Raw genomic sequence first — 24,776 nt, forward strand, 5'->3', positions numbered from 1 at the left:
AGCGACTCTTATTCATATATATATTCTTTTTTGTATTCTTTTCTATTGTGGTTTATCACAGGATATTGAATATAGTTCCTTGTGCTATACAGTATCCATCACACACACACACACACACACACACACACACACACACACCCACACCCACAACCTCAAGGGACAAAGAAGAAATTAAAACAAAAGTAACCTGCTAATTTCATTCAGGAAAGTCCTTGGTAAAGCAATATATATATAAAATCTCAACTTTTGATTACACATCTTTTGAATTTTCTGTGTGGCTAACTAGGAAGTACAAATAAAGTACTTCTAATTTATGCTGAAACACAATGGGTATTTTGAGGAAATGCACTTATGTAATTATTTGAGTTGTGAGCTGAATTAGCAATTTTTTTTCATGGAACACCATTTTTACTTGAAAGAACAATTCATAGACAAACTCTTGAGTAGTCAGACTTGCATTTTTGGTGGACATTTTCTCAAAAATGAATGAAGTGAGCCTGTCATTTCAAGGAAAACAACTGGAAGTATTTGTTGCCAAGAACAAAATTTGAGCTTTCAACCCAAAAGTAGAAGCTTAGAAAATATGTATCCACCACCATATGAAGTTGACAGCTTCCCAATACTTCAACATTTTTCTGATGAGATTTGTGATGATGGTGATTTTTGATATTGTATACTGAAGTCTATAAACATTAGGAAAATCTACATAACTCAGTGAACTAATATTCTCCAAATGATCCATGCATAATGTTTAAAAATCATGCATGGGTTAAAGATTCACTTGGAGTTCAAGATAAATGAATGAACTCTAATGTAGCAGGATGAATGTTCACTGATATCGTTTCAGATTCCAAGTTGTAACTAGCATTTAAGAAAGTATTAATTGTCGAGTTTTGGCATAGTATCAAAGAATACACACAATTATCTGAAAAGGCTATTAAAATACTTCTTCTGCCAGGTACATATCTGTGTGAGGCTGGATTTGTTTTCCTATATTTTAACCCAAACAATAATCCCACAACAGATTGGAAACAGGAGAATCCAGCTGTCTTCCATTAAGCCAAACATTAAATAGATTTGCCCAAATATAAATAATGCCACTCTTCTTACTCATTCTTTTGAAGTTGGAAAAGGTTTTTTTCACAAAACTACGTAGTTGACTTAATGCGGTGGAGTTATTTTTATCTCAGGTGCATTAATAAATATTTTACAATTTTCTCAGTTTTAATTTCTAATATGGTATCTAAGCTTGGGTTACTATAACACATTATCAGAGGCTTAAACAATAGACATAGATTTCCCACAGTTCTAGAGTCTGGAAGTCCAAGATCAAGGTGGCAGTGTCTGGTGAGAACTCTCTTCCTGGTTTGCAGATGGCCATCTTCTTGCTGTATACTTACATGACAGAGAGAAAGTTCTCATGTCTTATTCCCTTTTTATAAGGGCATTAATCTCATCATGAGAGCTCTACCCTCATAACCTAATCTAACCCTAATTACCTCTCAATGACTTTATTCCAAATGCCATCACATTGGAAATTAGGTCTTAGCATATGAATTTGGGGGGAACACAAGCATTCAGTCTATGGCATGTGGTAACTGTCAGTAGATATAACCCACATAAACAAATATATATCAGTAGTTAAAATAGAAATGATCGGGGTCCTCAATAATTTTAAAGAATTGTGAAAGGGTTCAAGTTCACAAAGTAGTTCGAGAACCACTGCTCTCTCTTTGACCCTGAGTTTTTGTTCATAGCGATGCAATTCTGTGATCTGGTCCTCAGTATGGTGTCTTATATTTAGAGCTTGACTGGGAGCTAAAAGAACTTCTAAAAGTCAGTTCTTGTCTTGGTAAAGAGTAGATTGCAAGACTATTTCAAAAATTCTGCTTCAATAACCAAAAGCTGAATATTGCGTTTGTATTCTCCTCCTCTTTGCATTTCTTCTTTCTGCGAGAACAGGTCTCATCCTACATGCCCAGCCCCAGCCCTGGAATGCGGACGGGTCCCAGACACAGAAATGCAAGGAAAAAGGATCGGACTCTATTTCAAAAACATTACCCCAGGGCTTCCCTGGTGGCGCAGTGGTTGAGAGTCCGCCTGCTGATGCAGGGGACACAGGTTCGTGCCCCGGTCTGGGAAGATCCCACATGCCGCGGAGCGGCTGGGCCCGTGAGCCATGGCCGCTGAGGCTGCGCGTCCGGAGCCTGTGCTCCGCAACGGGAGAGGCCACAGCAGTGAGAGGCCCACGTACCGCAAAAAAAAACAAAAAAAACATTGCCCCAGAAATACACATTTGAAAACATACATACAGTATTTAACAAGTGAAACCCTACTGTACAGACTCATTTATGATTTGCCCCTCTCCTTTGTCATAAGCATATTTTCATTTCATGAATATTACTCAAAAGTGTGATTTGTGGAGCTTGCATAGTATTTTACTATAAGCCCAGTTCATTTGTTGTGTCTCCTGCCATCAGCAAGGTTTAGACAAGAGAATGGTGTTTACGTTCTAAGAAGGTAACTCTAATGACCATACTGAGAGACCCAGGGGAACCTGTCAGAAATCTATTGTCCTCACTTCCTCCCCAAGAGAGGAGTTATAAATTTAATCACACAGAACGTCTCCTACAAAACCAAAATTTCTAAGAGAATAAAAAAGAAGGCTCCCTTCTGGTACAGCTTTTTTCCAAAATCACGGTAGATATTCATCACCTCCCTCCTCAATTCCCCATTCTAAATTTCCTGACCCTCAGCCAGCACTGTTCCTTGTTTGGGTTACTTGTCTGGTGTCACCACCCAGATTGGCATCCTTCAGGGATGTGAGACATTTAGTTGCTTTTTGCCAGGAGGACTGTGATTGCTGCCATTGCTTATTTTCTGTTCTCCCTGGGTGTGAAAGCACTAAGAGACCTTCCAAGAGTCCACTGGGTTCTAGATTTCCTCCTTTCTGTCCCTATTGGGCAGTAGCATCTCTAGTTTCTTATGGAATCAGAGTCAAATCCCCTTGCCAGTAGAGTGACTCCTATCTCTGCCTTCCCCCCGTGCCCCCCTCCTCCACCCCCAGTGACAGAGGAGTCCAAAGTGTTCAGAAACTTAACGGGACTTTATAATTTCTCCTTGCTAAAAATTTCCTCTCCGGGAACCAGTAAATCAAACCCAGCGGTCTAAGTTTCCAGGGGGAAGCACAAATTCTGCAAGTCATTCGCTGTGAGTAATGAAGAGAGAAACAGCCTCGTATTCCAGGTACTGGAACACAGCTCTATCTCTCAGTATGTATATTGTATCCTGAAGGACGAGGACCCAACTTAGAGAGGTGTATTTCTCAAGCCGGTGCTTTAGCTGAGTCTCTAACAGGCCATTCCATCTTTTGTTGACTATTTCTGGGGAAAGCAATACATGGGCAGTCTAGTGGATTCCATGGTTGTGTACCCACCGTCATACCTCATTTGCCAAAAACTGAACCTCTTGATTGGAAGCAGTGTTGGGTGGGACACCTGTTGGTAGATCAATCTTTCTGAGTGTCCTGACATGAAGGGCAAACCTACATTAGGAAGGTCTCTACCTAGAGACCCTTGCATGTCTACCTCTCAGGCTCCTCCTTCCATGGAAAGTGGTTGACTAAATATATTTTCTTATAGCTTTCTCATCTGCAGGAAATTACTTTTGCCACTGTCCTTAAGAATCACCCCGAGGGGCTATAATGGGGCTGCTGTCTATTTTTGTGAAAACAACATATCACATTAAGCCAGCTGTGAACCAGGCCCAGGTTATTTCTTCCATCAGTTGGTCACCTTCAGACCACAGGTGTGAGTTGATGGACAGACATCGATGCAATAGAGGTAGGCGGCATGGGAATATAAGCTTAGGTGCCAACAACTATTTTCCAAAAGGAGAGTAGTCTTAAACTGCTGAAGGCATGGATCTGCTCCACAATCCAAGAGGCATGTGTTGCAGCTCTTCTGTTGGGACTTGCCAGAAATTCTCTATAGCATCTTTATCCATCTTAGGCACATCTGGTACTATCAGACATGCTGGGTCATGTTGCCAAGTGACAGAGCAACTTTCACCCTAGCCTGGGCTTGCTTCCGGGTCCTCTCTTGGTCTGAGCCGCCCCTGAACTGGCAGTCCCCTTAGTGTCTCCCAACATGGATCGGACCAGTATCCCCAAGTACAGTATTTGCTGCCTCTAAAATCCAAGGAGGTGCACCATGAACTCAGCCTCCTTCTTAGTGGTGGGAGATGCAAGGTACAACAACTTGTCATTTCCATAGAGGCAATGCCCCACATCTCCCAAAGCGTTATACCTCCAAAACCTTTAATGATGTGGGAGACTCTTAAAATTTCAAGGGGTTTACCTCCCACTCTGTTGCACACATGTATCTTTCTAGGACATCTGGGGAACTTGCCATTTCCTGTTCTACAGGGCAAATTAACCTGATGTTATCAGTAGAATGAGTCAATGTGATGATTTGCAGAATGTCAAGGTAATCAAGGTCTCTGGGGAGCATACTCCAACAAAAGGCAACAGAATTAACATAGCCTTGGAGCAAGAAGGTGAATATTCTCTCTTCTGTGTGAAGGTGATCTGTGTTTGATCTTTTCTACTGAAAGAGAAGAATGCTTTCCCTAGATCAAAATCCACAAAGCAGATGTCAGAGGCGGAACTGATCTGATGCAGCAAAGACACCACGTCTGGCCAGCTATCCTTTGGTTTAGATTACAGTAGCCCTTGAATAGGGAGGTGATAGAGAGTATCGCCCTTGCATCTTTTAAATCTTTGAGGACTTAAAATCTGAAAGTACTCCTGGGATGTGGCGTTTCTGATTTAGCATCTTGGCCAGGGGTGGAAGCAGTTTTAGGGGATTCCACTCATCTTTTCCTATCATAATGGCCAGGACCACACAGCTAAGGGGACCAATGTGAGAATTATGCCACTTCTAAGTATATCTATCCCAATTACAAACTCAGAGACAGAGAAAACAAACACAGGGTAGGTCTGTGAACCCATTGGACTCACTGAAAAATAGATACAGGTTGAAATTCCATTTATCACTAGGTCTCCATAAGCCTCTACTCTAACTGGAGGATCGTGATGGTGTTTTGCGTCCTTAGGTGTCAATGTTATTTCAGACCCTATATCTTACAGGACTGAAAAAGTCTGGGTATCTTCCCAAAGCGTAGTTATCATAACAAATGGTGGCAAGTTCCTCTTTGAAAAGACTGGGGGAATTCTTACCATGTCCTCTTGTCATAGTTTTGCAAGGCCCTTTCTCAAGGGGATAAGATCTTCATTTCAACCAAGGATCTCTGTCTGTAGACCAGCATAGGTCTGGAAACTGCACGAACATCCATGCTTTTTCACTGAAGCAGAGGATTTCACCATCTTCTCTCTCCTCTCAAGTGTTTTGATTACATAAATTGAGCAACATCGTGACCAGCTGGCCACCCATCTTGCCTCCAGATTCAAATGATCTATTAACCATTGCCACAGATCACTGCAGATCCAGCCCCCTGATTACCACCCCAGTCTTCTCACCCATTATGGGAACCACATCTACCTTGTCTCAGAAAGCCCAGTGTACACCTGGCTTCTACCATCCCCACACCATCATCCCCAGTCATGTTATAGTGTCCAGTTCTCTTACAGCATCTTCAACTGTCAATCCTGCCCTACAGAAAAATTTGTTGAGCTTCTCAAAAATGAGCTTTTACTCGCTAGTGCATTCTGTATTGCCTTAGAGAAAGGAGTGTTTTTTGTGATCTGTCCTGGTTATTATGGTCCAGTGGTGAGTTCCACCATTTTACACATTGTCCATTTTGACAATTTCCCATCCGGAGGCGTCTGATCCCTTCCTTGGTACTGTGCCCAAAGTTCTGGCATCTCCATTTATTTTCTGTAGGCCATAATCATACCCAACATTCAAGGAACCATACCAACCAACTATTAGGATTACCTCCAGGAATCTTTGCAAGAACAACATGGGTAGTTCCACCATGTCCATAAATTGTGCCCTTTCCAACTTTGTATTTCATCTTGTCCCCACCTGACCAACACCCTCAAATTTCACTCTCACATGTGTTCCTCTGATTCCTGCTGATTGATATTGGTGATGCATTCGGCATGCAAGCTATTTTATACCAGAATGTCCCCTGTTGGGCTGTGCTGATCTTAGTATCAGCCTGGAGGTAATGAGGGGGGTAATGGAAGATCTTGAGGAAAATAAGCATCATCTTATCCCTGCCTTCGGTGTGTTTTTGTGTGACCTTCATGGAAGGTGAGGTTGTTGTCAGGCAAGGGGAAGGGGGTTGCTGCTGCTTGGCTGGATGTTCAAGACTCTTCTATCTAAAGAACTCCCATCCCAGATCTTAGTGTTCAACTCAGCCCCCATCACAGTTTGGTCCTGGTCCTGATTTCGCAGCAGAATCTGCCCTGATGCTTCGGGAGTTGAAAGTCTTCTTCAAAGCTGTCATAGGCTCTCTGGCTTTGAAAGGATACCCTGAGTTGGCAGTAGTCCACCCTGAGCCTATATCGTCCTTCTGCAAGGTTTCAAATGCTGTTAGAAGAAGCCAGCCTACTCCACAGCCCTTATAAGTATCATGGTCCAGACACTGCATATTTCAATGACTCACCTTCCACCTTCCATTTGAACCTCATCTAACCATTCACTGACCACAGGTAAAAGCCTTAGTAACTGTGATGCCCCTGCTTGTTAGGGATTACCCAGTACACTGGACGAGCATTCTGAATACTCATGTCCACTTGGAACCTTGGAAGGTAACCGTATTGGGAAATAGGGTCTTTGCAGATGAAATCAGTTGTTAAGATGAAGTCATAGTGGATTAGGGTGAGCCCTAAATTCAGTGAGTGTTGTCCTTACAAGAAGGCCACGTGAAGAGACCCACAAGCACCCCGGGAAGAATGCCATTTGACGATGGAGGCCGAGATTGGAGGGATGAAGCTACAAGATGAGAAAAGCCAAGGTTTGCTGGCAATCACCAGAAGCTAGGAGAAAGACATGGGACAAATCCTCCCTCAGAGTCTCCGTAAGGAGCCAACCAAGAAGAAAGCTTGATTTCAGACTTCTGTCCTGAATTGTGAGAAGCTAAATCTCTGTTGTTTTAAGGCCCCCAGTTTTAGGTACTTTGTTACAGCAGCTGTAGGAAACTACTACACTCCGGTTCCCAAGAAGGCAGCATCTGAAGCAGAGGTCTTACATGCTCGCCCTGAATCAGTACAATCAGTACAACCCCAGGGAGCTGAAGTGAGGGTCAGTGGAGTGAATCAGGGACGGGACGTTGGCCACTGTGAGGATGCAATGTCTAGCTGGCTGCCAGTAGAACCACTGGGAAAAAAGTCTCTGTACTGTCTCTTGAGGAAATAAAGGGAGAGTAATATGTCCACTTGGTCCCACTTCCCATTGATCAAAAGCTCTCCCCATCAGGTATTAACTCTCCTCTACCTACAGGTTGCATGTGCATTGGCACCAGATGCTCAGAAAGGCCCTAAGATGGGGAACAGTGTGCTTATCTGAGGAGATTGAGGCTCAGCCCAGTCAGGATGTAGAGGTAACAGAAAGAAAGGGGCTGAAGATAGCAGGTGTGACAGGTTTTTCTTATTTGTTTCTATGTTGTAGTTAGAAAGCCCGCTATTTTAAACAATTATCTTATTAAAAAGAATCAACACTTGAAAGTCTGAAATTCAATTCCACGTACATTTATTGAGCAAGCCATGGTTTCTGCCCTCAGGTAACTTAGAATCTAACAGAAAAGTTAAGACACATTTTCATATTGTCATAATACAAGTCATAATGCCATAAGGGAAGGACGCAGTGCAATGCCCACACAGGGGTAGGTGTGCAAGATCCGTTCCTGCATTCATTTCTTCAACAAATATTTAGCGAGTGCCTTCTCTGAGGTTACAGGAATTCAGTGTACTGGGGGAGCCAGACACATACAGAAATAATTAGAATTCTATAAGTGCAAAGATAGAGATACACAAGGGTCTAATGGGATAATAACAGTAGTTATAATTCATTGAGCACTTATTAAACACTTTACACAAGTTTCCCACTTATTTCTCACAATAACCTTACAAGGTAGGCATTGCTATCCTCATTTTTGATATGAGAAAACTAGCACTCAGAGAAGTTAAATAAATTGGAGAAGTCCCAAAGTTTGAAAGTTGAAGACATGGGATTCAAACCCAGTTCTTATGTATGACAAGCCCCAGCTCTTAACCACCATAGGATTTTGCTTCCCAGTAACACAGGAGCAGGGCATCTCATGTGAGCCAAAGCAGAGGCAAGGGATGCCCGTCCGAGCTGAGATTAGGGATTAGGAGGCCTCGGAAGGTGAATGGAGGGTAGATGATGCTTCCAGCAGAGGGGATGGGATGAGCAAAGGCAGGGGGCAGGAAAGCACCCACGGTCCGGGGATCACGGCCATTCTAGGTCATTGGAGAGGAAGCAGGGAGGTAGGAACTGGCAGAAAATGTGGCTGGAGAAGAATTAGGATCATGGAGGACACTGCACGTGTGTTAGGAGACAAAACTGGATGATTGGCACTACTAAGGAGCTTTAAGTGGAGAAATGCCAGGCTTGGGTTTACATCTGAGAGTGAATATGGCAGTATGGAGGATGGCGTTGAGCACAAGGGTGGGAGGACGGTTAGAAAGTATTGCAGTGTTGCAGGCCAGACAGGGTGAGGGTTTGAACTAGGAAAGTAGCAGAGTGGATGGGAGGAGAGGAGAAGCTGGAGGAAGATGTAGGTGGTGAAGTTAGGGGGCTTGCCTCTGGCTATGGGGGGTCAGCACAGGGAGAGGTCTGGCTTGAATCCTCGACTCCTGTCATGGGAGACAGAGGAGATGAATGGTGATGGCATCAAATAAGGAAAAAACAGGTTTGGGGGTTAGGTAATGAGTTCAGCTTCCATCATGTGGAGCTGGGAGTGCCCATGGGCCATCTAGGTGAAGGGGTCCAGCAGGAAGTTGGAATCTGAGTCAAGATCCACTACAGACATGCAGGCTAGAGACAGGGATTTGGGAGCCATCAGTCTATGGGTGGGGTTACAGCAAGGGGAACGGAAGAGATTCCCCAGGCAGAGTGGGTGAAGCAGCTGAGTGAGGGATGGTGCGGGTGGGGAGGGAGGGATGGGGTTAGAATGGGGGGATGGGAGGCAGCATCATGTTGGAGGGGGCCTGTGAGGAGGCCATTTAAGAGAGAGAAACATGGACACTACAGGCTGTGCAAATAATAGGAACAAAATAGAGAGAAGAGCAAGGATATTTTCAGGGAATGTGATAGTTCAATTTGGCTGGATAATAATGGGTCTGATGCCATTATCAGGTAATACTGGATAAAAGTTAGATTGCTGAGGGTCTTAAAGCCAGGCAATGAGAAGCTGGGAGCAGAATGATGCTGTAGGAAGTTTATTTTCGAAGTGTGCAGAGTGGATTAAAGGGAGAAGTTATATGTACAAGGGAACATTATTCAGTTTTAAAAGGAGGGCAATTCTGACATGTCCCCAGCATGGGTGAACCTTGAGGACATTTTGCTGAGTGAAAGAAACCAGTCACAAGAGGTCAGAAACTGTATGATTCCACTTATATGGTGTACCTAGAGTAGTCAGATTCATAGAGATGCAAAGTAGAATGCGGTTACCGGGGCTGGAGGAAGGGAAGAGGGAGTTATTTAAATGATAATGGGTGTGACACTTCAGTTTTGAGGATGAAAGGAATTCTGGAGACGGTTGGTGGTGATGGTTGCATAATGAATTAAGAATGGTTAAGATGGTAAATTTTAGGTTATGTGTATTTAACCGCAATCAAAAATTTAAAAAGGAAAAAAGAGAAAAGGAAAGGGAAGAGTGGTGAGGGGTAGAGCGTTTTCCAGAGGCGATTTCTGATAGTCTAGGCGAATGCTAGTGTAGCTAGAATTTGGTAGGGAGCAGTAGAACTCATAGTGGAAACATTAAAAATGCTGTGATTGTATGTCAGAAGCGCTCAGATGTTGACAATGTTATGTGGTTCAACCTCACAGAAAGGAAAGGAGAGACAAATTCTTTAATGAAGCCCAAGAAATGTACATTCTTATGATTTAAGTTAATTGCAAAATATTTCCTGGGGCACTTGCTTTCAAACTAATAACCCAAATAGCAAATATTTTCCATTTTCAATCATCTTCGTTCAATTTGAGAAAGGTTTTATATTTTTTATTGGAGAAACTCATCCTGTCTTCACTTGGTTTTTAGTGTGAAGTTGAGTTGCCAGAATTGCCCTCAGTACACATTTGTCTTTTGTGTTTCAAAAGGGGAAAGTTTCCATCTCCCCATTTCATCCTGAAAGCTTTCAAAAAGCCTGGGCAGTGCCCAGCGCTGTCCCCATAACTCACTTCATTCCAGCTCTAGTTCTTGCAGTTGGCAGCCTCAGATGCCAAGTTTCTGCTTCAGCACTGGTCAAAATCCCATGCCGGGCTTTGGTACCAACACCTGCTGACCCATCTCTCAGTTGAGAGCTTTTAACTTTCAACAGAGCAATGGAATGAAAGGAGCAGGCTTACAATCGACTAGGATTTTTAAAAAATCACACACATATAAGTGGTGCTCAAACTTTGCTGTACGTAAGACTCATCCCAGCAGATTGTTAAAAAAAAATTCCCAAGTGGGTTTCAAGAGATTCTGATTCAGTGCATCCTGGGTGGGCTACAGAAATCTGTTTCTAACAAAAATTTGGTCCAGGTGGTCCGTACATTATTTTTTTGAAGAACTGATAAACTAAATCAGGATTTATTTTTTCCTAAGGATAATTACAGTCACCCTAGTAATATTGTCACTTTAATTCGGTAATTACTCTAGCGTGCCAAGTACATTTCAATTCAAAATATTTCTGAAGAACATTTTTCTAAGCCTTGGATATATTTTGAGGAAATGAATGGATAAAATGAAGTACTGTATAGGTTACCACAGGATTTTTTTTGCTCTTTGGGGACAAAAGTTGTAGCTATTGATTTTCATGGCAGTGTTTCTGTTTTCTCCAGCTGTCCAAGCGTTGAAGTGGGAGAAAGAGAGTTTAGAGCACTGAGAAACAGAGCTGGTGGAAAGTCATCGGGAATGCTAACGTCACCCAGGATAATTGCAGGAAGGGGATGGAGAGGAGTATTATGAGCCAGATAGGGAAATCCTCCGAGAAATCTGGGAAACAGGCAATTTTCAGAGTTGAGGAAGAGTAGGTACCCCTTCAAAACAGGAGTTTTTGCAGGAAGGTTATCGAATAAGAGTCTGGATACATCAATGTGAACCAGTTTTCGTCCCTAGATGCCAAGGTTCTGAGGGCATGAGAGAATGACTCATCTCTGCTGAAGGGGATGGGAAGGACGGTTATTTCCAGGGGTACCCAGTGGCTAAGACAGAAGGATGCCAAAGAAAGGTATTGGATTTCTCCCAACATCTCTTTTGTTGGTCAAAAGAGATTTCTTTAAACGATGAAATATTGTTTGGCCATCACACTGGATAGAAGACCAAAGGACAAGCAGCATTTCGAGTGAGGATAAGGAAACCCAAAACGTGATGACCTCAGGGATGGCACAACACAAATACAGACAAAGAAAATATTCAGAAATCACTTTTCCTTTGGAAGCTTGGTGGATGGAAGAACATACTCTTCAGAGCAGGGGTTGAAAAGTGGGACACTTAGGAGTCAGCCCCGCAAGGTAAATGAGTGATGATGGCTAGGTGGAGAGCATGAACAAGAGAGATCTCTGGCCTCATCTGAAGGGGCTGACCTTGATTCTGCATGTTTTCAGGCAGACAGGTACATGCAGGGTAACAGAAATTCCCTAACACTGACCAAAGAGTCCCAATTTAAAATGTTGCCAACTAATCCAAATATTAAATAAAATGCATTGTAGGTCAAACCAAATGTATCTGTGGCCAGATCTGGCCTGTAGGTGGCTAGTGTGGTCTTAGCTTTGGAACCAGAGAGACCTTGGTGGGAAGCTGGCTCTGGAGCTAGTCATTAAACCTCTCTGATCCTCAGTTTTCTTATTTATAGAATGATGGGTGGAATAATATGTAACTTTCATATTCTGGGGAATGTATGAAACGTACTGTTCATGTCAAGTGAATGTATGTATTTTTCCAGTGTCTGCTACCCAGTAGGTGCTCAGTAAATGGCTCTTATATTGACCAGAATTATGCATTTTTTCAACATTTCCTCTGAAAACTCCATAAACAAATATGTCACCTTAGAAATGTATCAATACAAGATTGCTGTGTCCACAGCTATCCTTCAGGTTAAGGTGTGACTGTTAGTATAGAAAAGGCATGTGGCTTGGGTTCACTTCCCCCAGTTGCCCTGCTCTGGAACCTCCTCTTTAGATCCACTGGGCCTATAGATGCCTGAAAGTCATAGGCAGAAATATGCACATTATACACTAAGAGAAACAGTAGGGGAACCTTTACACAACATCACAAAAACATTTATTAAAGGAATTCTTTCCATGCAATGCTTTGCTAGAAACTGTGCAAAGTGAAATAAACAACACTCTTGGAAGACCTAAGACACATTCCAATGACAACAGAGATTTTGTATGCATATAAAGAGGGATATAGCAAATGAACAAATAAATTAATGAAGAAAAAAAAAAGTAAGGGAAGGAATGTCTGCATTCATTGGCAGGAGAAGAAGAATCGGATGAATGTCGTATCAGGAGGAGATCATTCTGCCTTTTTCCATTGATGAGAGCGCTCATGAAGAAATAAGATTTGAAAATTGGCTAGTCTAAAAAGATTTCTTGGTGAGTTAACATGAAATGAATGTCCAGAGAGAAAGTATTTCAATAGAAGAGGCTTAGAGCAGAGGCTTAGAGATGAGAAAAAATGATCGCTTAAGTGGATTTGAAGAAATTCACCTGGAAGAATAAGATCCTGGTGAAAAACCAAGACTGGAGGGACTAGGCAATCCTGAGAATTAAATGATGCAGGGCAGTACTCTTTTGTTGGACTCAGAGTTGGCCTTCCTCAGGTAGAGCGTCCGCAGGCCTAGGAAAAGTCTGCCGCCTTCTAGCTGAGCACTTATTTAATCTGACTTTTTCATGGTGGTTTTCAGTTGGTTTAAGTCAAGCTGCTCCTCTATTCTTTTCTACAGTCTTCCTGAGTTAGTTAAGGGTTATCTAACTACTAAACTAGTACTGGGGATGGGAACTCAGGAAAAAGATACGAGCACAATTGCTTAGTTTCTAGCAGTAGTCATGGAGCTTTCCCTTCGGCTGACTTGCTGAGTCATGAGTATCTACAATGGCCATCAAGTGCTGATGTGTGGAAAACAGGCCGAACTCCCTTCCTCTTGAACTATATCCCCGGTGACCTTGCCCACTGCTGTATCTGTCTGGACTTTCTTGTCAAAATGACATTGTGTTTCTGTTAGACTAAATTTGTTCCAAGGACTTTTTTTCTCTTTTTGAAAACTTTGTGTCTCATGATCAACTAGGAAAACAAAAAAAGGAGGAGGGAGAGGAAGTGTAATTTTTTATCAAATCTTTGAATTTGTCAATTTAACTCAACAGGAATAAAGAAATAAGCTGATTTGAAATGTCAAAAAAGTTTTCAGCTGCCAATATATATTTCTTTCCTTTGGTTGTTCTGAATATAGGTAAGAGAAACCAAAAGTAAGTAGTTAAGTTTATACTATTCTAAGAAGAGTGTTTGAGGCTTTCCTGGTGGTTCAGTGGTTAAGAATCAGCCTGCCAGTGCAGGGGACACGGGTTCGAACCCTGGTCCGGGAAGATCCCACATGCCGCGGAGCAACTAAGCCCGTGCACCACAACTACTGAGCCCACATGCCACAACTACTGAAGCCTGAGTGCCTAGAGCCTGTGCTCCGCGGCAAGAGAAGCCATGACAATGAGAAGCCCGCGCACTGCAATGAAGAGTAACCCCTGCTTGCCACAACTAAAGAAAACCCGTGCACAGCAACGAAGACCCAACACAGCCAAAAATAAAAACAAATAAATTTTTTTTTTAAAAAGAAGAAGAGTGTTTGGTAGTGGTATTTGCTGCTTGGGTTCATTCTGCCTCCCCACCTAATTACCAGCTATGCCTCTTTAGCTGGTAATTTAACTAAAGCACACCCTGCTTTAGTTTCCTTTATTATACATGGGAAATGGGGGTGCATATAACAACCCCTAACTTAGATTGACTATGGAGATTAAATAAATTAATGCATGAAAAGCACTTAAGTACTGAATAGCTGTTAGCTATGATTATGAATATTACTATAATGATTATGATTAAGATTGAGACGGTGTGACCCTAATGGTAGAACTAAATTATGTTAGCCCTGGTCTAAGGTCCTCAGGTGGTTGAGCTACTATGAAACACCTTGGTCAACCATTCTTCAAATATCAGGACACACGGGGGATGTCAGCCAGGGGCAAAGTTTCTGCTTCACAATATTCCACAAAGGCCTAGAGTTTTAAAGGTGCCCCAAGGGGCCAAATGAGAATTCAGAGTAGGGAGATGTTTATTGCAGCCCCAGCTGAGTAATTCCAACTTATACTAATTCAGCAAGTGATGTTTTCAAAGAGAGCTTTAATATTCAAAAATTCTCTGTATCTGCTTATATATTCCCTTCAGCTAAGCACTAATATACAGTGTTTAGGAGATAACACCTTTCTGAAGAGTAATTATTCATGAAAAAAGTGTAATTAACAGGCTTTTTTCCTCTTTGTCATTATAAATGGTGTCCAAGTAGTTCTTGAATTGCTAGATAATATTTATAGACCTTGAAGTTAGAGAATTTAGCAAGTGGCCCCATGTTCCCATGGACAATGGATATTTCCAAATACATGTGAAAATCAGAAAGTTGGGTGTCCTGTGCAAAAACGTCTCTGTTGAAGTTTACGGCAGTTTCTGGACGCAATCACTTCAATAATGCATACCCATGGGTAGTTTACCAGGTTAAGTAACTGTGGTTTTGGGCTTCATTGCCAACTTGTTACCCTAATAGTAATTCCAGACAGGAGAATAACAGAGTGAAGGGGTCTGTGCTACTGCTGTCTATAAAAATAAATAAGATCCTTAGGGTTTAATTAGAGGACTAACAATTACACCTAAGGCATGCTAATGTTAAAATGGGAACACTGGACATCTGGAAGATGAGTCCAGATTTGGTCACTTGCCTTTAGGAAACTAAATCCAGGAAATGGTGAGTGTCCAATGGAACAGTGATGCTCACACTTGGCATTTACACTCAGGCAAAAATGATAAAGGTGAACGTGAGCTGGTCTAAGAAATAGAGTAATTCAGGAGAGATAAATGGGAAATGTATTTAAAATCCCAAGGAATCCAGGATGATGATGGCTTCTTTGGTCCTAATGTGAAAAGACATCATTTAAAAGGGAGAGCAGGTACATTAAAAATGTTCTTCCTACCTAAAAACACACATGGCCCCTGGAAATCAACCACACAGGATGCCAGCTGGCATGAGAGTCCACTGAGGAAAAGAATGACGGAAGGGCTAACTATGGTTACACAGGGTCTGCGGAAAGGGTCGGGAAAGGAGTTTTTACAGTGTAAGATACAGAACGGCTTTGATAGAGAGCACTGTGTACCGTTGACTTCCTCTCACCCTTCTTCTCTACCACCGATGCCAAACAATCATATATATACATATATATGATTGTTTATATATATATAGATATAGATATAGATATACTCCATCCTCTTAAGTGCATTAGAAATGTTAATAAGAGAGGACGCTCATTTCCATTTTTTCCCCCAAAGTTATGAAAAGAAAGGTTTTTTGTTTGTTCTTTATATGGTTTTAGGAATAGCTTTGATAAAACTTCCCCTATCCTTTAGAGCAGATCCCATCTAAAACTAGTTTTGTGTAGTTTCGGAATAAAACGTCAGGCTGCTGGGCATATTTTCTATTCTTTCTCTCTCTTTCTCCATAAAAAGATAAGTTCAATGTCTCTAACTGACTAGGAATCCACTCTACACGGTATAGCAAAATTTAAATTATACAATTTAGATTACTCTAGAGTGAAACTACTTAAAAACGGAGAGCACAGCTTAAGTGTATGGTTTAGAGGCAAAAGTGAATAGAGTGGAAAAGTAGTAAAAGTTTGGTTTAGAAGGTTTAATACTTCTGATCTGGCGGCCTGCTGCAGTTCCCCTCTCCTCGGGAGACAGATGGGATGCGGCAGGCGGGTGTAAAGAATGAAGCGATTCATGAAAGCTCAGCCATGAAATGGGAAGTCAAAATGAAACAAGCACAGTTGTAACTATCTTGGTCTATTAATATTCATATATTAATACCTACTTTTCTTTGAGAGGCATTACTGAATATTTACCGACAAGAAAAAATGATAGGACTTCCCTGGTGGCACAGTGGTTGAGAATCCAACTGCCAATGCAGGGGACACGGGTTTGATCCCTGGTCCGGGACGATCCCACATGCCGTGGAGCAACTAAGCCCGTGTGCCGCAGCTACTGAGCCCACACACTCTAGTGCCTGCATGCCACAACTACTGAGCCCACGTGCTGCAACTACTGAAGCCCGTGTGCCTAGAGCCCGTGCTCCGCAACAAGAGAAGCCACCGCAATGAGAAGCCCGCGCACCGCAACGAAGAGTAGGCCCCGCTCGCCGCAACTGGAGAAAGCCCACGTGCAACCACGAAGACCCAACGCAGCCAAAAAAACAAAACAAAACAAAACACAAAAAACCGTTTGAGAAGAGGAACATATTCAAGAAATGTGTTGAAACAGGGTTTGAATGTGTGGTTTGCTTAACTCAGAGTAACCGTCGACCAATTAAAATAGATTTCCCATCCAGACGCGTCTACAGGTTTAGAGCTCCTTGGAAAAAATTTCCAAAATGCATTACAACTTTCCTTAGGGGTGACACATGGTCCTATTTTCTAAAGACTCTGATTGACTGCTCGAATACAATAGTATTTGATTCTGTTAGTATAGAATATTTTAAACTTGAAAAGAAAATACCTTATTTTGTTTATGCATAAGCCTATTAAAAAAAGTTTCTAGGGGCTCTATGTTTATTCTCTAGAACATAACCTACCTTTGAAGTGGTTTATTCATTTTTAAAAAGTCATTCTCAAGCTGAATAATTAGACAAAAGCTATTCTTAGAGTACATTCCACATATAAAGCTATGCACATGGTGCTTTGATTCAAATAATATTCTTATAAAACTTTGTTATTATTTGAGGTCTATATTCAGAGTGGCAACTTTTGTTTTTGATGATTATTCCATCCTGAAACAATTTCCCCCCTGCCCAATTAAACCAGAATGAGGAGCACATTTATATCTGATGAGGCTTAAATTTCTCAAAAGTGAAGACCTTTAGTGGTTACGTTCATTTTGTCTCTGCAAAAAGGGCTCAGAAGGAAACAGAAGCAATTCCCTTAAGTTTTTTCTGGAAGAGGAAGGTTACTTTTGTTGCTTTGATCTTCGCATGCTGTGCATTTTTTATTGGCTGTTGAATATAAAAAGCCATAGCTTCATCTGGTTTTTCTGCTGTATTCTCATCTTGTAAATCACATAATGCCTTCCAATCTAAAGTGAAATGTTCAGGTCCAAAACACCATTTCAAAATTGATTTATCATTACAGTTGATGGAAAGCTTTCCAGGGCTGTAAGAAGACTAGGCAACATTTGATTCATATGCCACAGACCGCTAAAAATACCTCCATGCACTTTAGACAACAGATCCCAGGATGGAGGCATACGCTCATGCCATTTTAGATCGCTTTTCCTGCCCTTGCAAAAGGCAGTTGTACCTAATGTAGCAGCTGGCTAGGTTATTGCTTCTATAATACAATCCATAATGCAAAAGCAGCTCTTTTCCAAACATTTTAGAGCAACTGAAGTTGTTTACATGTCTCTGTGGTAATTTTCCTATAACTTTGTGCCAATTGGTTTCATACTCTTTGGTAAAAAACCTTCATTAAACCAAGACAACTGCACTTAGTTAAATTTATCTCATAGAGAGAATTATAGGAAAATTACAGCTAGCTGATTTGAGGCCATCGTCATGAAGTACATCCAGGGTGTTAGAAAATGAATGCACACTACAAAAATGGAGTTGTATAATTAAACATCAAATAATCCAAGTAATAAAAGTCATAGATTAATTGTCTCTCAGTTCTAGTCAGATCCTTTAAATACTGTCTCACCACCTGAGCATTGGTTCTTTTATCAGAAGAGTGCCTATCCTTAAAGTTGGGAAATTTCAGCCTTTTTGGAGCCCCAATCAGCTGTAAAAAGTAATTGGCATCTTCTTCCAAAGTTTCAAATTTTCCTACAAAATCATAGTGGATCAAACATGGGTAGCAGAGTTTGCTAATCTTTTCCCAGTGAATGTCCATTCCTACTGGACGGTGGGAATCCAGCAAATAGTGGATGAACTCTTTGAATTTGACGCCAGATCCATTATTTAATTCTTCTTCACAGGCATTCGGCCGATATTTCTTTATAATTGCCTTTCCAAATACCGGATGGTAATAACTATTGGGGTGTTCAAATTTGTCCCTAAATGCAGACACTAACCTTTCCATGGGATCACGAACAAACACAGCTTTGGTGTAGGTATTTAAACGAGCATAAATCCCTTTTAAGTCAAAGCTGTCGAGCTTTTTCAAATGCTTCCCGTAGTGAACAGCATCATGGGAGATGTTGTACGCGGAGGGGGCCAATCCGTTGAGTACCATCAGAATTCTCTTCCAGTTGGAACAGCCAGCCTTTGGTACTTCGCAGTATAAAATTTTGTGTTTATCTTCTACATAGATCCTGGAGACCATGTGAAAAAGATGGGATTGAGGACGACTCACCCCACCGTACTTCTTGCAAAATTCCTGAAGGAAAGACCTGCGTTTTTCTTGAGTTGCATCAATTCTCCTCCATTTGCTATCTGTGACTAAACTTTTGTTTAAAGGGCGAATGTCCACCGGCCAATTCATTTCGCTGAACTTCCTGAAAAGGGTCTTAGTCCCTTGATGTTTTTCAATCAACTGAATTGTTGGTGACCCTGTGATCCTACTCAAAACTTGAGCCTCTCCTTGGGAGTGGTTGTTCTCTGTGAAGACCCTGATAGGCCTCTCAGAGTTGAGTAGATTTTCCTCTTTATTCTTGGGATCCTCAGACATGTGGGACTTGGGGTTCTGTTAAAATAGAGAAGGGGAAATGTTGAAAGCACATTCACAAATGTGGGTATTTGATAAGGAACTTAAAATATTTATTTTAAAATGCTATCAAGGGGCACACATTTCGTGTAAGCTGCCAGAACAATTTAGCAAAGCATGTGGAATATACATTTTGTAATAAGCTTCTTCATAGAAAACGTAACGATGAAAGTGGTACCCATGCATCACTTTGAACCAAAGCTTCACGTTTCATAGTATATATATTTGGGCTACTATGATATTCATTTGATGTTCATGTGCTGCATTACATTAATACTCTCATACTAAACTATCTGAATATTATTGGGATAAAACTACTAGTTATTGATTTGAATCTATGATCATAGTAAGTTTGTTATTGTTTTTGTACTGTGCATCTGTGGGTATCAATTATATAATCTTACAAAACGCAAAAAAAAAAAAAGAAAAAAGGTATACACAAGAAAGAAAGGAAAAAGGCCCTGAATTTTCTATCTGAGCTCTGCCTGTAATGCAATAAAATATAACTCCATCATTTTGTAGGTCAACGATTCTTGCCCTATTAAGGAGTGTGTTACCTTCGAGCATTGATTTAATGCATCTGAATGTAGATACAAAATGTAGCTGTATTTGGATTGAAATTTTTGTTGTTTTGGGGGACATTCTGTAATGCACAGAACAGTTCAAAGTAATAAATTACAACTTAAAATTGTAGCAAGGCCAATTATAAAATTCTGGTGACCGCTTCAGTTTTCCAAGCACTTGCAAAAAGTGATATATATTATTTTCCCTTGGAAAATGTTTTATTTTTCTAAATTCATTTCTCACAATAATTTCATAACTATAATCATGTTATCATACAATTTCATCCATGTATGAGCCCTTCCCTCTTTCCCAAGTGAAGAAAGACTACGGAAACCGAAAGTCTACTTGATGTCCTGCTGCATAAAATTGTATCAAAAGTGGAATGAGAATTTACTTCTCTTGTCAGTGGGATGAATCAACCCATTTACTGTCTGCTCTTCATCTGACTATATCCTTCCTACAACTCTCGGAAGTGACTGGATAAAGGAAGACATGGGAGATGGGGTTTACAAGGTGGCATCCTCTGATAGTGACAAAACTTGTAAGAACCTTGACTTTTACTCTGGATAAACTACAGAGGCTTTGGAGTGTTCTGAGCAGTGAAGTAATAGGATCTCACTTAGACTAGAAAGAGATGGTTGAGAAGACTGGACTGAGGCTATACATGTAGGGTTGTCAGCATGGTATTGGAAAAATGAATGAATAAATGATGTGCTGGGGGAGTAAAGCATAGGGCCACCAGCCTAGGTGTGGAGGAAGTGCTGGGGAACGTTTCCTAGAGGAGATGTGTATATATAGAGAGACAGAGGTAGATAGCTATAGATATAGACCTATTTACTATTATGTCCTCAGGGTCAAGAACGGTCTGTAGTCTCTAGTTGTTGCTCTCAAATATTTGTTACATGAAGGAATGAATGTATCAGTCAAATTAGGTCTTCAAGGATGATTAGGAATTTTCTAGCAAATTGAGCAAAAGAGCAATGAAGCACTGTGTATGGAACCACCTCCAGGCATCACAGTCCTTCCACCAGCTGAGCTTTAAGGAGAGATGCTTCTTTCTAGTGGAAGAATATTGACTACGTAACCCCTGATCACCATACACCAACTTGCGTAGCCCCATAGAACAGCCTCCAAGCTCCTCCACACCACTGAGCCAACTACTTGGGGTTTCAACTCTAAAAGCATTTGTCTGCGGTCTTCTCAGAGACTGCCAGGGTGACTTGAAAGCCTTGAATCCCTCTTTACCCCTGATCAACAACTTGTAGTCTGTAAAACTTTCACATATAATGTAAAATTTGACTTGAGGTTCGAAAGATCATGGGGTTATTGGTAGACAGCCTGGGAAGTGCTTAGCACAGCCCTGAAATCAAACTGCCAGTACACTTCTGCTGCTACTTCTTCAACAACTCCAACTATAGATAATAATTGCTATTATGGTTTTAATAGCAGTCTTCATCATAATAGTATTCTATCCCAGCGACCTAGTGAATTTCAAGGATCGCTGGTTGTCCATTATTATCCAGAATGTTATTTGCGTGTCTCTACACATGCCCCAGTTAATTCTCTCCCTGCCCCATTAACAAAAAGGAAAACGAAATCAGCCTTCCACTGTGCTCTCTGGATCTTCAGCTTGTGGTCATCAAATTCCTCTTTAATCTCCGGAGACTTCTGGAATGTTTGTTTTCCATGACTTTTTCTAATGAAACCTGGATGGCCCCCAAACCTCTGCTTCCCTTGCACTTTTTCAAGTAGATGAAACTTCAATTCTTTGGGCAGCTTGTCCCTCAGGCTAGAAGATAGGGAGCTATTTCCTTGTCCTTCCCTGTGGCTTCCAGGACACCCCCCAGCAAAACCCTCCTGCTTCTGTGAAGCACGTGTGTCCTGCTCAACCTCCCTTTTCCTCTCCCCATGCTGTCACCTGCTTTTCTCACTGACCTTTCATCTTCATGCACTGAAGAGTTTAGCTCCCGGCTCAGACTCTGCTTCTTCATCTCCACTATTGTCATCACGTGTAGTGACTCCGACACCCAATAAACTCTCTGCTCTCTTGACGATCTTGCCTTTCGTAGAAGTCTCTCCATTTCACATGGACCTTGCCACTGACAGAGGCTGCGCCCCCTCCATCATCTCTCTGACCCTCATTGTCTAACCTTCCAGTACATCATTGCTTCCAGTTTTGCAATTCTATGACCACTTGTCACTATGTTATTCAAGCTCTTAGCAGCCAGCATGCCTGGTGGCGCTCAGAAGTCACCTCTGTAGGGATTTGTTCCCTGTCTACTTTGTCTAAATTATGTTCCCCTCCGAGATTTTCTCTCACGGAACCCTGCTTATTTTGCTCATAGCATTTATCACAATATGAAATGATTGTTTTACTTCTAAGTTGTCTATTTTCACCCCATCCACATCTCTTGCACTAGAATATGACTGCAGAAGTCTAATCTTTCTTGTTCTTTGTTGGATCTCTGGTACCTAGCACGTTGCCTGACACATAGAAGATGACCAATGAATAATTGAGTGAATGTGATTACAATTTAATGATGGGCCTCTAAGCAGTTGTTTTATGACCTTGTCGAAGAAAAACAGTGCTAATCAGAAGATCAAGGTTAACTTAGATAAATAATTGACCGATTCTTTTAAGGTGCCGAAAATCTGTATTCAAACAAATCTTTGGCAGAAGAGAAGACAAATAAAACAGGCACAGGTAGAACTGCTCATGCTACAGTAGGCATGTAGGTGGGAGCCTTACCTGCCTGCGAAGTCAGATTGGTTCAAAGTCACTCAGTGCGGCCTGGTAACTCCTGGAGGCTTGCCAGCTATCTGGTCTCCTAGACATCACTGAGGACACCCCAAAAAGAATCTGGGGATGGGGTCCTGACTCTAATTGAGACAAGCTCCCCAGGTACTCCACAGGCAATAATGGCATTTGGGGTCCACTGAACCGGAGCATAGCAAAGGAAAGTAAAAAGTAAGAGTTCATCTCATACCATCCAGGAGAGAAAGGCTCCACATATGGTGGACATGAATATTTCAGTAAGCAGAGACAAATGCTCTATTGTAGGCAGGGTGTCACATCAGGCCTCACACGGACCGGATGAAATACCCTTCACCTTCACCCACTTCCCTTTGCTGGAGGTCCCTGTTCCCCAAGCTACTTTCCAGTCACTGGTTTGACTGGGGAGATCACTACGCAAGGGAAAAATTCATTGCTCATACATTTGACTTCAGTCTCTTCATTTAACTTGTTTAAGGCACACGGGGCTTCAGCACAGGTGAGAACCCAGTCCCAGGAAGCAGCATACACTCAAGGACCTGTTTCTTCGCCATCCACTACTTGAGCGACTTGAGCCCTGAGACAGCCATGCCAACTGTGAGAGCAGCAGTGACGCTGGCAGGATACACTCCATTTGTCTTATCTGGTTAAGCATCTTCCAGTCCCAGATCAGATTCGCCTGTGTCAGCACCTTTGAGTGACACACACACCCCTCTGGCTTAGGTCGCCTGCAATATTTGACAACACGGCTTTACTCAGGGCTGCCTCTTCAGTGTCGGCCCAACCCTCTCAGTGTAGAGCAGGCGACTCACTCTTTGGTGCTATCATGGGCCCGCGCTAGGATGGGAGGGTGGCCTGGGGCACCAGATTGTGCCCTGGGGAACCTGGGGTCACGCTGAGAGGGATTTCTTTTCAGGATTTCAGGCTGAGAAAGAACGCAAAGGAAGAATGTATGACATAAGCTCCCAGCAAAGCAAGACAGAGCGGCAAGGAGGAGTAGAGTGGGGGGGCGGGTCAGAGGGGGTCAGAGGGAATAGATGACTGACAAAACAAAGTGATGATCCAGCATATATTTGCAAAGTCTTATCTCTTCATGCATTAAGATACATTTTATCACTTTCATTTTAAGAATATTATTTTATCAATAATAAATTTTGAAGTTTTTTGAGGGTTTCCAAGATAGATAATTTCTCCTGAAGATGACAGCTTGTTTCAAGATGTCGTTGAAATGGCTACTGAGAAGTATCAGTGGCCACAGCCAACTCCTTTTGGTCTCCCTTTCTTCTCAAGGCCAGGTATGAGTGCCACTTGTCCTGATCCCTTAGCCTGAGGCTGGGAGCCTTCAGGGTCTGTACAACCTCATTTCCCAGAGCTGGTACAGAATGAGCCCATGCTGCACATGGGAAGATCACAGAGGGCTGCCTGCCCCCTGCAGCCCAGCCTCAGTAAGTGCAACTGTGCGAATGGAGAAGTGGGGTAAGAAGGGGGGAGGGAGGAGCCAGGGACAGTCCAATCCTTCCTGTTCTTTTCTTTAGGCAGAGCTCCAGTCCCAGGAAGCAGCATTTACCTGGGGAACTGTTTCTTCCCCACCCATTACTTACCGGTCCAAGGTTACTTGAGCCCTGGGAACACAACGCCAACTGGGAGAGTGGTAGTGACAATGGCAGGGCTCGTGTTGACCGACCACAATTCTCTTATATCAAGACACTGATGGACAGGATCCTGCCTAATCTATTTACAGAGACACAGCTATCATCAAGCAAGCAGGCAAGCATAATTCTCTAAAGGTCCTGCAGACACTGCGTCATCAACCCCCTTTCCTCACTATGATTCTATAATCTGTTTCTTGTAAGGAGCAAACATATCTTGACGTACCTTGCTCAGAAATACAATCACAGTCTATTAACTCCATCTACTCCCCACACAAGAGAAAACTGCCCACAGTAGGGGGAAGGAAGTCTCAGGCTTCATCCAGGGGATTTTCTTAGGGTCGCCCATAACTGCAACCACTAGCAACCAGACTACAGCCCATACTGTAACAAGATGAAAGTGCGTGAATTTGAGGCACCACGCGCTTGTGAAAACCAAAGAAAAGGCGCGCAATTCTGGATCAGTTCTCTGACCAATGGGAAGACTCTTGCCTCACCTGCAACTCATGGCCTATATACTGAGATTCCCAGGTCCAGAGCACGCTCCCTCCTGGGCAGGGAAGGATGTATTTATACCATTTGGCTGGGAGG

At 42.2% G+C, this 24,776-nt stretch overlaps 1 protein-coding gene across 1 annotated transcript in view; it reads right to left on the minus strand.

Annotated features, from left to right (window-relative positions):
• Window positions 1–18,089: 18,089 nt before the first annotated feature.
• Window positions 18,090–24,776, minus strand: part of CHST9 (carbohydrate sulfotransferase 9) — a gene marked incomplete at both ends in the record, with an annotated part of 198,225 nt that continues 191,538 nt past the window's right edge. The window contains one exon of the mRNA XM_082667450.1: window positions 18,090–19,178. Within this exon, the coding sequence (XP_082523576.1) occupies window positions 18,090–19,178 (1,089 nt within the window). The remainder of the gene's footprint in view (window positions 19,179–24,776) is intronic.

The sequence above is a fragment of the Grampus griseus genome (genome assembly GCF_964374135.1).
Source record: "Grampus griseus genome assembly, chromosome: 12".
Taxonomy (NCBI): Eukaryota; Metazoa; Chordata; class Mammalia; order Artiodactyla; family Delphinidae; genus Grampus; species Grampus griseus.